At 41.0% G+C, this 15,372-nt stretch overlaps 1 protein-coding gene across 1 annotated transcript in view; it reads right to left on the minus strand.

Moving 5' to 3' along the window:
- PTPRG (protein tyrosine phosphatase receptor type G) overlaps positions 1 to 15,372 on the minus strand; it is a 708,710-nt gene that overhangs the window by 217,560 nt on the left and 475,778 nt on the right. Inside the window, 1 exon segment of the mRNA XM_030208031.1 lies at positions 3,075 to 3,267. Within this exon segment, the coding sequence (XP_030063891.1) occupies positions 3,075 to 3,267 (193 nt within the window).

Consider the following 15,372-nt stretch of genomic DNA (forward strand, 5'->3'; position numbering starts at 1 on the left):
TTATAAAGCACATTTTGTTTTCCTACAGACAAATGATGTCCGTCTTACTTTTTCCAGGGCAGGGTCAACGCATATTCCTAAGGAGAAGTAAGCTAATGCATTATTTTCTCCTTCTGTAATATTTTCATATCAAATTATAAAACCAACAGACTGTTAACTTTTTATTGAGTTTTGTTACCTATTTGTTTTAGTGAGGAGATATGTACACCAAAAAAAAAGCACACGTCGACCTCCGGAAACAGGACAGTGAAAAGTACTTTATTGACAAGACCTGACACAGGCTGTGTTTCGACGACCAAGCACCTGCATCAGGGGTCACTGGAAACTCAGAACTCGTAAATAATGGAAAGAAGTTTTCTGTATGTTCCTCTAAATAGCACACAGTGGTCCGCTTCTAATCGGGAGAACAGAAACTTAAAGTATTCAAAAAACAATGTCCCACTTCCCGTTAATACGTTGAAATCTTGTCCAACAGCCAGGATGTTCCTGTTTTTACTTAGAAGAACGCTTTTTATATTTTGTGTGCAAAAAGAACCCTGAGGCAGGCTTCTTCAAGTTGAAACATGGTCCTGTGTCGGGTCTATTTTGCTGTCCAATAAATTACATTCTTGAGAATCAACTGATCAAGTGTTGGAAGATTCATCCATTTGCCTTACTGTTTGATTGTTGCAAATAATTGGTATTTACATAGGTGCTATTCGATAAAGTATGTGCCGTTTGCATAGTGTGTATCTGCTAAGGAAGGCATGCATGTGGGCATAGCTTGGGTGGGCCATAGGTGTGTAACTATCCAGCTTATTTTCGAAAGTGATAGCCGGCCATCTTCTGACACAAATTGGGAGATGGCCGGCCATCTCCTAAAACCGGCCAAATCGGTATAATCGAAAGCCGATTTTTGGACACACTCGCCGGCATTCCGTCGCGGAGGCGGCTAAACTTCAAGGGGGCGTGTCGGCAGGGTAGTGAAGGCGGGATGTAGGCGTGCTTACGAGATGGCCAGCTTCAGCTGATAATGGAAAAAAGAAAACCGGCGATGACGAGCATTTGGCCGGTTTTACTTGGTCTATTTATTTTCACAACCAAGTCTCAAAAAGATGCCTAAACTGACCAGATGACCACCGGAAGGAATCGGGGATGACCTCCCCATACTCCTCCAGTGGTCACCAACCCCCTCCCACCCAAAAAAACTTTTTTTAAAACATTTCCTTCCTAGGAGGGGAAGCCAATCGGCCAGCTCGTAAAAAAAAAAAAAAAGGATCTTACTGATCAGTTATGTTATGACTTACTTGTTCTGGAGTGCTGTATTTTGTGATACTGTTTTGAGAAATGTTCAAGAAAGACTTCAAACAAATTTTAAAAAGTCCTTGCCGTTCATTTTCCCTTGATGGCCGTCCCTGACATGCACTTCCCTTAATAGCCGTCTTTCTCTTGATGGCCGTCTTTCTCTCAGAAAGTGCACTTCTCTTAATGGCGGCTTTCTCCCCAAACAAGGAAATCAAAACAGATTTTGCTCACAGTTTTTTTTAGTAGTAACAGTGGGATTTGAACCAGCCACCTCTGCATTACCAGAGCCATGATGTAACCACTTGGCCACAGCTCCACTTACTTGGCTGTCCCTCCCTTTTGATTATACCCCTTCAGGTCTCTCTCAGCCAATCACAGTGTGTTAAGCTGTCTGTGAGTGGCTGAGAGAGACCTGGAGGGGTATAATCAAAAGGGAGGGACACCCAAGTAAGTGGAGCTGTGGCTAAGTGGTTACATCACTGGTCTCGTAATGCAGAGGTGGCTGGTTCAAATCCCACTGTTACTACTAAAAAAGCAGTATGCAAAAACTTTTGATTTCCCTGTTCAGGGAGAAAGACGGCTATTAAGGGAAGTGCAGGTCAGGGACTTTTTTCATTTGTATGAAGTCTTTCTTGAACATTTCTCAAAACAGTATCACAAAATACAGCACTCCTAAACAAGTAAGTCATAACATAACTGATCAGCAAGATCTAAACATCCAGAAGTACCAGTGCACTACGAATGCTGGCCCCTCCCACGGCCAAATACCTTGGATTTCGCCGGGTTTGAGATGGCCGGTTCCAGTTTCCATTATCGCTGAAAAACAAAGTCGGCCATCTCAAACCCGGCGATCTGTGGCATTTGGCCGGCCCCAACCGTATTATCGAAACAAAAGTTGGCCGGCCTTCTTTTTCGATAATACAGTTCTGGCCAGCTGTTGCGGCGCCGCCAAAATAGATCGCCGGCGATCGATTTCGCCGGCGCCGTTTGATTATGCCCCTCCATGTGACATGCATGACTCAGAGAATACTATCAGTTGTACGCTTTGCATGGCACACTTAAGCATGTCAACCTACATCAGCCATTGACCTGCCATAAGTGGATATGCTTAAGTTTCGGCGCACTGAGACTTTACACTAATATTCTAAAATGGTTTAAATTCGCGTGTGTGACTATATCTAATGCCAAGGTATAGAATTGTCCCATAACAGCCTTTATATCAGGGTTGTCCAGCCTCGGTCCTTGAGGGGTCACAATCCAGCCAGGTGTTCAGGATTTCCCCAATGCATATGCATGAGAGCTATTTGCATGCACTGCCTCCATTGTATGCAAATAGATCCATGCACATTTTTTTTGTTACATTTGTACCCCGCGCTTTCCCACTCATGGCAGGCTCAATGCCGTAGGCAATGGAGGGTTAAGTGACTTGCCCAGAGTCACAAGGAGCTGTCTGTGCCGGGAATCGAACTCAGTTCCTCAGTTTCCCAGGACCAAAGTCCACCACCCTAACCACTAGGCCACTAGGCCACTCCTCCACTCATTGGGCAAAATCCTAAAAACCTGACCAGGCAAGGTTGGACACCCCTGCTTTAGATCTTAGCTCCAACCAAGCAGGAGACAAATTATTTTGAGAAACAAAAGGATTTCCCTCCCCCAAGAATGCTGTTTCTTGCTAAAATCAATACCTTTTAAAATTCAAACCACTATTAAAAAAAATCAATACCTTTTTAAATTCAAACCACTATTAATTTATTTTGTGTACAGAAGAAAATAACATTGACCAAATGTACCTTTTGAGGATTCTGTGCCAAGTGGGTTTTCTAAGAAGCTGGTCATGTCTTGGCTCCAAGCATCCTTAACAGCAGACTTGAACACCACCCTGTCATTGAGATCCTGCTGAGGCCGGAAGTTGTTCCTCAAGTACTCCACCGACTTGACATGGTCTTGCTGCTCAGTGGTAAATATGGAATAGAAGGCCTCCAGCTGAACACAGTGTTCATATGCAGAAGGAAAAGAACATTTATTAGAAAACAATGTGCTAGAATCTGGACGGCTGATAAGGACGTAAAATATGGCAGGAAGTTCTGATGCCAAGACTGATAAGTCATACAGGAAACCAAGCTGCCCGCTGAATTTACTGCCAATAGACTGATCTAACAGCTCTGTGGTCCATCCTGCCAGAAATTGAGTGGGTACCGTTCAATCTGTGCACAGATGTATAAAACATTTGTGCCTGGTTTGGACAGCCCTTACTTAAGTACACCAAAAACACAGAAAGTTTCGTTCTTGGTTTGGTCCCATTAAAACATATTAGATCTGATTTATGTAAAGATGTCTCCCATTTCATGTGGGTGAGAGGGAAAAAGCTTCCGCAAATGAAACTCATTATCATAGAAATAAGCATCTGTTATTATACAACTGCTGCTTTATTGTAAAAGAAATATGGCCTGTTTTGCATACAATATGCATCAAAATTCTCCACTATATTCAAAGAAATCTTTTTTAGGCATTCTTTTTCTTGGAAAAACATGGGCTATCATATATTTTCTGCTATTTCCATTATCAATAGAATCAAATACAAGAGAAGTAAAAAAAACAAAAACAACAAAATTATGGGTATCATAAAACTGTTGATAAAAGGCAATTACCCAACAACCAAATGGATTCTCAGCTTCATATTCAGTAATACATACAAGGGTAAATTTTCAAAGTCATTTCTATATGTCTAAGTACATAGTCAGATAACTAGATCAAAGCCTCTGAAAACACTGCAGGCCTAAAAGCCTTCATTTAGCCACTCAAATTATAGGTGGTCCGGAGCTGAACACAAGTCAGGAAAAGAAAGTTAGACAAACATAGATAGGTGCAAATCAGGCGAGATTTAAAGCAGTTACTCTTGTATCTAACACAGGTGATGTATATCCAACTACCCCTCCTCTACCCTCAGTGTAGACTGGTTCCCTTGTGAGGGATCTGAACTACCTCCTACCAGCCCCTAATGTTACATACAGGCCTTCCTGATCTCCTCTGAATACATGACCTATGCAGCAATATCTCTCCAGATTGTTTCCCAATTCCACCCCCCCCCCCCAAACCTTCAGAATTTGTACTACTGGTTCTAGAGGGTTCCCCCCAACTTGCAGTAGCAATGTGAGAGCCCCTATTCCAACACTGCTGAATACCATCATCTACCAGTGCTACAGGCAGATTTCAAAGGGCTAGTGGGACATTCAGAAGAGCTCCAGGAAAATATTATTCAGGTAGTGTGGATTTTTTCACCCTTAACTGCTTGAATTGACAGAGAGGGGAAATCAAGAGCCAAGAGGGGACTGCCTTTTGTATCAGGTGCTGGGCTTGAGAGGAATAGGTGTCTATTTTGCTAAGAATCTACTCACCTAACTTCAGGAGTTATATATAGGCCAAACTCTCTCAGCTCACATGGAGTTGAAGACAAAAGAAAAAGACTGAAGGGGGTGCCTAGAAATCCCCATATATAAGGGGTAAAATCTTCAGTAGGCTGCTCAGTGGCCAACTAGCTCTGTTAATATTCTATTATCAGCATTTTCAGCACCCAACTAGCTTTCTTATGGGCTTTGCTTCTACTAGCTGTAAATTTTCTAGATGTTAATGCATGCTTCAAACCCACTTTCCCTCAAACGAAGATATTTTTGTTATGGGGAAGTCCATGGGCACATGTTATCTGTAGTCTTTATATCCATTTTCAAAGTAAAGTAACATACAAACTATGAAAATTGCTGTGTGAACAATGCAGTATCTGCAAGTTACGCTGGCTTTATTTGTGGATACTTTAAATACAGAAATAATGCATGGGAAACTGAAAAGAAACCTACACACATTTTTAATTCCCCCACCTAAACACATCTCTGGGAATGCCTAACAAGGCTAAAAAGTGGGTGTGTTTTGCAAACACACGTGTACCTTTCACTGGATAAAGGGTGGGCAATTTTCAGATAAGCTCTTTGATCTTGAAAATGATCTTCTGTGTTAAAATATCTGCTGGTGATTTAGGATCACACCCAAAACGCTTTTTGTAGAAAATGTAGCAGAACATCCATGAACATTTTTCTTTCACTACAGAAATTCCATGACTGGACCCATCCTAAAGAGTGAGATTTAATGCCTCACAGACTGACACTGAAGGCCACAGAGGCAGGCAGTGTGTCCAGGCTATAAATTTAGAAAGATTTAAGTGTCATATTGCTTTCCAAATGAAACAAGCAACGCAAAACGCCATTGGTGCCCATGAAACAATACAAAAAGAAAGGAAACAGTAGGAGGACAAGTTATAAGGTTACTAAACAGTTACCTGGGTAAATTCTCAAGCCTTCCATAGTTCCGGGGGGGGGGGGGGGAGTGTTAGTTGCCAAGTGTTTAAGGGAATAATGCACAATATTTGCCTGTTAACAAGCGTTAAATGGCAATATCATGAATTATTTACTATAATACATGTTGGTTTAAGTCACTATGGGCTGCACCTAATTATTATGCAAATAAAATAACAAAGCTTGAGTATAACTTTACGAGTTATGATATTCATATAAAAATAATACCAACTTTGAGCTGGTGTTATTTTTCCTGCCTAGGAACATCAACCTGCTGACACCTGGCCCAATGCTCCTGGGCACCATCTTAAAGGGGCTGGAGATGTAATAATACCAAAAGCAGACTTTCTCTTCCCCCACACACCCCCTCCAAATACACTTTAAATAGTTGTAGTGATGATAATGGAGTAGTTTATAACCTAACTTTACAATACATCTTATAGTCATAGTAACATAGTAAATGACAGCAGAAAAAGACCTGCATGGTCCATCCAGTCTGCCCAACAAGATAAACTCATATGTGCTACTTTTTGTGTATACCTTACCTTGACTTGTACCTGTCCTTTTCAGGGCACAGACCGTGTAAGTCTGCCCAGCACTATCCCCGCCTCCCAACCACCAGCCCCGCCTCCCACCACCGGCTCTGGCATAGACCGTATAAGTCTGCCGAGCACTATCCCCGCCTCCCGCCACCGGCTCTGCCACCCAATCTCGGCTAAGCTCCTTAGGATCCATTCCTTCTGAAAAGAATTCCTTTATGTTTATCCAATGCGTGTTTGAATTCTGTTACCGTTTTCATTTCCACCACCTCCTGCGGGAGGGCAGTCCACAGCTAATTGCAGTTCAAGCACTCCTACCCTTCCTCCTAGACTCCTAATCAATGCTCTCCATCCTCTGAAGGTCCCCCTGGGCCTACCTTGGCCAATAATGGTGCTCTAGTGGAAAGGGTAGGAGTAAATCCCAGTCACTCTTATCCCAAAAAACTCTAGGTTCAAAATAATGCCTCTCGACCCCTAGCAATAGTCTCATGATACTAATGCTAGGGATCAAGCTATCATATAATCTGCCATTTTGAACCCAGCGTCACACTGGGTAAGAATGACTGGGGATTGCTCCTACCCCATTCCACTAGACCAACTGGTATTGGCTGAGGTAGGCCTAGGGTCACCTACAAGAGTGGGGACCTTGATTAGGAATCTGCGGAATGGAGGGGCTTGGATTGGATACTTTGGGGATGGATTTTCTGGGGGTAAAGGGGAAGGGGTCCACTCTTACTATTATTGGAGCTCTTGCCTCTTTTATGATGGCTTCCCAGGAGCATCAGACCACTCATTAGTGGAGCAGGTTACACAGCTTGCAAAGTTGACTAGTTATTCCTTTACCACAGAAGTCACTAACCTATAGTAGTGGATTACTGCAGGTTAGTAACTTCATAGTAAACTAAGCTGCAATAAATTGTGAGATTTTACTGCATCTTAGTAATTCGCTCTTCAGTGGCTCAAAATATGAACACAAGTATCTGTTAAAGGGAAAGGTACTGTTCCCGCCAGAGAAAAACAAAACATAACTCCCAAAATGGAAGGGGAGATACATGAAGATGAAGAGGAAAGAAAGACTCACCTACATGCATGGGCAGTTGGTGACTCAGATGTATGGAGAGGCGAAAGTGGGGTAGGGCTGGGGCAGGGCTAAGGTAAGGTGGGGTGGGGCTAGGATGAGGCAGGATGGGGCATGGAAGGGAAATTAAAATCCTTGGGAGGGGGTGACAGTGGGAGTACTTTTAACATAGTTGGGAAGAATCCCTTCATCGTGACGCTCTGGGTAAACTTCACCACCTTCTCCTTCCCCCACCCCGATACTTCTATTATTGATGGTAATATGCACACTGATTACACTCCAGGGAATTATGTGCCAAAAAATCAAAATAATGCACAAAAATAAAACAACATATTAAATAGAACAATATTTGCAGTATTCTGGATATCTATGCCAGTACTTTGAAACTTGGCTCCCAGCCAAGTCCAGCATCTTCCTGTGGCCATGTGAACAGTGATATTCTGCAGCACTGAAACAGAAATCTTATAGTTATTGGCAACTATAAAATGATTATTTACCTACCAAACATGTTTGGAATACGTATTATCAGTACTAGCTGTATGGTTAGAGCAGCAGGCTGAGAACCAGGGAAAACAGTGCTTAAATTCCACTGCTGCTGGTACAAGTCACTTAACTCTCCATTGTCTCAGCTAAAGACTTAGACTGTAAGCATTCAGGAACAGGAAAATACCCAGTGCACCTGAATGTAACTCACCTTGAGCTACTACTGAGAAAGGCATGAGCAAAATCCAAATCCAAAATCCGGTACTAGACATATCGGGAATAATTCTATCAATAGCGCTCAAAAATGGCCACCCTCCAAAAAATCGGTTCTAAACGATATTCTATGGAGGGCATGTCCCATTTATAAAAAAGCACTTATTCCAACACCTAACTCTGGGTGCCAGATTTACATCAGCTGAAGCCCGGTATAAATGCTGGCACTTGTATATCATAAAGGCCATGAAAAGGTGCAAATCATACGTATTTCTCGTTTTTATTTTAATATAGCTATTTTGCTTTTCTTGAGCTGGGAGCAGACTTAAGAGTTGCAAGAGAGCTATAATGTGCTTTTTTCTGAAAACTACCCTCCTAAGGTTGTGGTTTGATATTTGGCCTTTGCTAACTTGTGATAAGTTGCTTGTCAGCAACTAAGACAGAGACTCCTATGACTAAGGACAGCCGCTGTATCCAGATAAACAATCAAAAGGAGAAGTAAGTAGGTGTGGGTAAAATTGTAGCCATAACAAGAGGGTGGGGGCAGTAACATGGTAACTTTAACCATTATCTAATGAAAAGATATGCTTATGTGCATGACAGGCCCTAACTGTCAATTTGAGGGAATAAATGATAGAAGTTGATGGAACGTGCTGGAATTGGATTCATCATAACAGAAAACAGAATGTTTTGGAAAGATGCATATTCATTAGATAGGAAGGGTAATTATAATTAAGATAATGAAGAAAGGAAGAAAAAAGTATTTAAGAGAAACAGAACTGAGGATGGCGAGCCTCAGTGCATCCACTAGCAGGTGGACATATTGACAGCTCCCAGGGAAAACTCTGTTTTTATTTACTACATATTATACTGTATTTGGAGTTTATTTGCTACTATTTCAATAATTACTGACTGGCTTCTTTGACAATTTGAATAAACATTTATTATGTCTAACACTTATTTAGTAGCCAGAGTTTTTCTTGCCTGGGGTTCTGCCTGAGGGGCAAGGGTCCACCCTCCAGGAGACTTCCAGAAGTTTACTCCTGTCTCAGAGGCAAGACAGAAGTAGACACACCCAAGTTAGGCGCGCTTACCCAGTATTCTATAACTACATGAGCAACTTTGGAATGCCTCTGACATGCCCATTGCCCCTCCTATGGCTACATTCCCTTTTGGGATATGTGCTATAGAACAGCATACAGTCAGATGTGTTCGCAAATTTTGATGAGTGCCGATTAACATCAATAAGTGACTGCTGGCGCCCAATTATTAATGGATAAGAGCTCATTAGTCAATTAATTTGCAGGCACATCTTGGCAGCGTACCCAAATTTGGGCACCATATATAGAATCCAGAGGGCTGTGAATATGCAAAATCCTACAAAAGCCACTCAGCACTTAAAGTAGAATTCTACCATACCATGACAGCACTAACTAACAAGAGTCAAACGACAGGGCCTACACCTAAGAAAAGGCAACACTATAACCACTGCAGTAGGTAGAAGCTCAAAACACCTATTGAGAAATCTAAACAAGCCAGATTAGTACAGATTGATCCCACACAGACAATCAGTACAAACAGAATAGCTGGCCTTTATATATATATATGCAGAATTCAAACAGACCCTCACCAAGTATATCACAAACTACAAATATACGGACAGTTCTTTTTCTCAGCCTGCAGTACCCCCCCCCCCCCCCCCCCCCCCCCACTCTCTCTCTCTCATTCCTACCCCTTCTTGACCCCCCCAACTCCCCCTCCATCTCTCAGGAACACGCAGTACTTCCACTGTCCCTCTTAAGAATACAGTTCATACAGAAGCTTCACTAGCACCCAGAACTGGAATATCCTCCTGGCCTGGCTCACTCCTCATTCCTGCATCTGTAGTTGCCATTGGTTGTAACCTACCCAGTTGATCCCTGGCTTCTTCTTGGGAGGGACTGATAGTGGAAATAGGATAATTGGGAAGCTGAAAGGAATTGATTGCTGCTTAAACAACTTTGCTCTCCGTGTGACTCTGACACATGAGAATAGGAACTCATAGTGAGAGAGAGCAGGATACCAAATATGTTAAGCCTTGGCATATCTACCTGGAACCTCGGATAATTTTTAAATGCTATGTTTGTAAAATGTATAGAATAACTAACAAGAGTTTTCAAAATTAGTAGGATTAATTCCCATTCAATAAGGTAGGATATGTTCTTTACCTCTGTATTTCCTAAATAATTTACAGTACAGTATTATTTGATATCGACTCATTACCCTCCTGTATTTTTCATCGCTGCATTTATTTTACTAAAACTACATCCAGCTAAAACGACTTCTTCTTTTTTTTTTTTTCAGCGTTATTAGCAGAGGCTTCATATGATTAGACACATTATTGGTCTTTTCGGATGTGCTGGTTTTTTCTTGTATGAACATTACAATTGTTCCTATTGGAAGTTTTCCATTTTAGCCCCTGAAGCAGCCCATTTGGGCGAAACACGGCCTGTGTCGGGCATTATTCTGCTATCATTAATAAAATCTTTGCATGTTATATTGATCTGCTGTTTTGTTTTCCACATTTCCTAAATAATTTACAGTACAGTATCATTTATTTGATATCGACTCATTACCCTCTTGTATTTTTCATCGCTGCATTTATTTTACTAAAACTACATCCAGCTAAAACTACTTCTAATAATGTTAAACTCAGCAATTACCTGGCAGTCAACTACTGTAAGGAAATCCATGTACAATCCTAGCCAGCCATGGTTAACAGAAATATAACTTTCTTTGAAACTCCCTAAATGGCAAAAGCAGAAAATCCATGGATCACTGTCCAGAGCTGGTACTTCACCCAGTCTGCATCTAGTAATACATGCTTTCCAATTTATAGCATTTCTTCTAATTTAGCACTTGACTCTTGACTGAGGAGGAGATTTTTTTCCCTATAGGCACAGAATTTCTTATTTCTGAAAAGAATCTTACCAGCCTAACACACATCCCAGAGCTAAGCTGACCTGAATGTAGGAATCCTGTTCCTTCGAAAGGGATTGAAACTGAAAATATCAAAGGGTCATTTAGCGAGCAAGCAGAACTTTTTCTTTAAAAAGACAACCTGCCCTCCAAATTTAACCTGTACGAGGAGACGGGATAAAGCCCTACATAAAAAACCAAATAGGATATTGCTACGTTCAGAACAACGTTTCATACATTTTGTTCTTATATTGTACGTTTCCCTGAATGTTGCTACAATAGGTGAGTAAGATGTGAAATCAAATGCAGCTTGTACTAGATTGGTGCAGTTGAATCTTTGGGGGTAATTCTAGTCATCTATGTGCATAAATGCTAGAATTCCACTTAAGCACTATTCTGTATATACACACGTATTTTACACAACATGTATTTTACCTTCTGCTCAGTGTGCTGCTGCGGCTAGGAAAGCAAATAGAATGTTGGGTATTATTAGGAAAGGTATAGAAAACAGGTGTGAGGATGCTATAATGCCATTGTATCGCTCCATGGTGCGACTGCACCTTGAATATTGTGTTCAATTCTGGTAGCCGCATCTCAAGAAAGATATAGTAGAATTGGAAAAGGTGCAGCGAAGGGCGACTAAAATGATAGCAGGGATGGGACGACTTCCCTATGAAGAAAGACTAAGGAGGCTAAGGCTTTTCAGCTTGGAGAAGAGAGGGCTGAGAGGAGACATGATAGAGGTATATAAAATAATGAGTGGCGTGGAACAGGTGGATGTGAAGCGTCTGTTCACGCTTTCCAAAAATACTAGGACTAGGGGGCATGCGATGAAACTACAGTGTAGTAAATTTAAAACAAATTGGAGAAAATCTTTCTTCACCGAACGCATAATTAAACCTGGAATTCGTTGCCGGAGAATGTAGTGAAGGCGGTTAGCTTAGCACAGTTTAAAAAGGGGTTAGACAGTTTCCTAAAGTACAAGTTCATAAACCACTACTAAATGGACTTGGGAAAAATCCACAATTCCAGGAATAACATGTATAGAATGTTTGTACGTTTGGGAAGCTCGTCAGATGCCCTTGGCCTGGATTAGCCGCTGTCTTGGACAGGATTCTGGGCTCGATGGACCCTTGGTCTTTTCACAGTGTGGCATTACTTATGTAGGCATCTGCACAGGTAGAGCACTGGCAGACTCGAACTTATGCAAGTAAACTATAGAATACTACAAGTTATGGGGCCCTTTTATAAAGTCGCGTAGGCGCTGTGCTGACGCTTACCGCCAGGTTAGCACGTGAGACCTTACCGCTAAGTCAATGGGTGGCGGTAAGGACTCAGGCTGAAAATGGATGCATGCTGGTTTTAATTTTGCTGCACATCCATTTTCGGCCACTCAAAAAATGTCCTTTTCCCAGGGGCGCTGAGAAAATGGTCCTGCGCGTGTCCAAAACATGCACATACACCAGCACTGGCCATTTTTAGGCACGCTTTAGTAAAAGGGCTCCTATGTTCTTATCTCTGGCATTTAGGTGTGCATTTTTATGTTATGCTAATATTCCATAAGGGAAAGTATTTGCCTATCTTCCTTTATAGAACAGGCTCACAGTTATAGATTGACATCCTTTGCCTATTAAAAATCATTTAAATTTGTTTTAAATTATGTTTGGTAATCCGGGCCCAAATATCATTTATAAATATTACAGATGAATGTGCAACTTCAGTTTTAATTGGCTTATTTCCCACATATCAGCTATCTGTAATATTTTCTCTAACACTGACGCAGACAGCAGCGTGAACAGATTAATTGTGGAAGAAAGGGCTGGTATACCACATCAGCATTCCTTATCACCACAAATCAGCCCTAGTAGCTGATAGCTCAGGGGTACATTAAGAAACACACATGCCTAGATGTCATTGCGGTGTCTCCTCACTACTGCTGTTAAGATTTCCTGTGGAATAAGTAAGCAGGGAAGAGATGTGAGGAGGAGGTGCCACAAAGCCCAGGAGCACATGATCTCTCTCTGTCCCTGTGCTTCTGGCCCACAATTGTTCTCTGCTGCAATCTAAAGAACATTTGAGAAAGGAAAAATAGGGAAAAGAGAATGATGAGAATGGGGAGGGAAGCAACGGAAAAGAGGGAAAAACAAGGGCCATGGCAGACAAAGGAGAAGATAGAATAGGAGGTTGTAACCCCACAGAGAATATTCTTTCATTAACCAAAGAAATGTTGAAAGTGCTCCTCATGGTGCATAACTTCATTTTCATTTCATTTATTATTTATATACCACTCCCCCAGTACAACTACTGTTCGACGTAATTTGCATAAAACAAACATACTCTAAAAACCTCAAAATACAAAGAATAACCCAAACCCAGCTCCACTTCATCCCCATAAATTGCCTCCTATAGCAAAGTTAAAGGAGGCTGAGTTATAGATTTTATATATTTTTCTCTCACCTAATCCCACTCCCAAAGACAGATAGTGTATAGATTATATATCTTTTCCACCTCACCATGCTAGCCTTTAACTGCAACTCTACCCCCCACATTACAACTCTACTTATTCTCCACTACGTTTATTTCCCACCAAAATAGCCCGAGACCTTGCCAAGTAGACATGCTTTCAACTTTTTTGAAATACCACATCATTCTCTTCCAACCTGTGCTCCATGGGTTGTTAGGCCAATTTAGTTATGCACTGATTTCAGTGTGGCTCTCTAGGAACGCTATACAGAATGCGGGGGATGATGACTTAAAACAAGTAAAATTGTTGACATGGACAACCAACTCTCCAATATGGCTGAACAGTCACAAGTATGATACAAAATACAAACCTATGAACTTAGAGGATACTTTACATTTTTAAGAATACAGCATGTGTCTCATCTCATTCTACTTCACCACATACAACTTGATAAGTAGGGTCTGCTACCAGATAAATCCTACGGGCATCTGTGGAAACTGGATTCCCAAGAAGGACTAGAGCCGGCAACCTTCGGCTCTATAAGAAGTGGCTTCATTCATCCACCAAGCTCTCAGCATCAGTCTTTTTTCAATTTGCATGCACAAGGGGAAATCATTACCAGGGGTGTTTTCAAAACTGCTGCACCCAGACGACTTGATGGGCAATTTTCCCTTGCACAGCACACCGGCAAGGGGATGACTGCTTTTTGGCAAAGCAAAAATAGAAAAAGGTAACAATGAAAAAAAAATCAGTTTTCTAAAAAGCACTTTTTATTCATTACTCTAGCAGTTATTAGTTGAGAGAATGTATATATTTAAGGTGCACAAGAAACTGAGTTATTATCCTCATACGATATTTAACTGGAAAATCGGCTAACTGCATAAATGTTTGTGCATATTAACCCCTTCGTTTATAAAGCAAGGACGTGAATATTCCAGTTTAAAAAGACTACCTTCAGTTTTTGCAATATGGATGTAATGCATTTCTTTGCATATCCCCATGCTTCTATACACATCTTTAATTTTTCCCAACAGAAAAATAATGAGATTGTGGCTTCAGTCCAGTTCCTGGTACACCAATATCCAAAGCACAAAAAAAGAAAAACATATCATTTGGCACATTTTCTTTAGTTTTAACAGCACATAAGGACTGAAGGTACATGAAAGCTGAACTTTCTTCATGTCCTAAAGATGGTACCTGCAGTACAGCACTGAAGCATATTGGGAAGGCAGAATGGCAGGCATTCTGCTGCTGCCGCCCATGCTGTTCTCGCTTTCCCCGGAAAGGACAAAAGTTTCCAGCATTGCCAATTTGGCATGTTTCAGAAGTCTTAAATACTTTTAAAAATTAAAAGCAAATAATTAATTCTGGAATGCTCAATGATAGCAGATTTTATTTTATTTTCTTCAATTTCCTTCTAGCGGATGGTGAAGTCATGATGTGGACTGCAGTTGGGCAAGTGCCATTTCAAGTTAGTATTATTAAGATTTAGAAAAGTAAACTAATGTTATGTGAAATATTGGGTGCCTTTCTTTTTATTCAAAAATTTACATGGAGAAGGAAGCAGCCATTCATAAGCAAATAAAAGTTATTACATGGCTACAAAAGGACAAAGTTGCCTTCAATTTGTGTAACAAGATTTTAAATATATGCTACAGTGAACCATGCTATTTTTTTCATAAATGGATGATTGTGAAACAATTGAAAGCAGTAGAGTTTATTGTGATCACAACAACGGGGGTACTTCTGTAAGGAGCTTCCCAGTTTTAGGTGGTAAAAATGTGTGTAAATGGTAGTATTCTGGTCACCCATAAATGAAATCTACAGAATACTAACTAGAAGAAATGTTGATTTTTTTTTTTTTTTTACTCTTTCACAAAGTACAAAGACTAGGGGACACTCAACGAAGGTACATGGAAATACCTTCAAAACAAATAGGACGAAATACTTTTTCACTTAACGAATAGTTAAGCTCTGGAACTCATTGCTGGACGATGTGGTAACAGCAAT

This window comes from Microcaecilia unicolor, chromosome 6 (assembly GCF_901765095.1).
Source record: "Microcaecilia unicolor chromosome 6, aMicUni1.1, whole genome shotgun sequence".
NCBI lineage: Eukaryota > Metazoa > Chordata > Amphibia > Gymnophiona > Siphonopidae > Microcaecilia > Microcaecilia unicolor.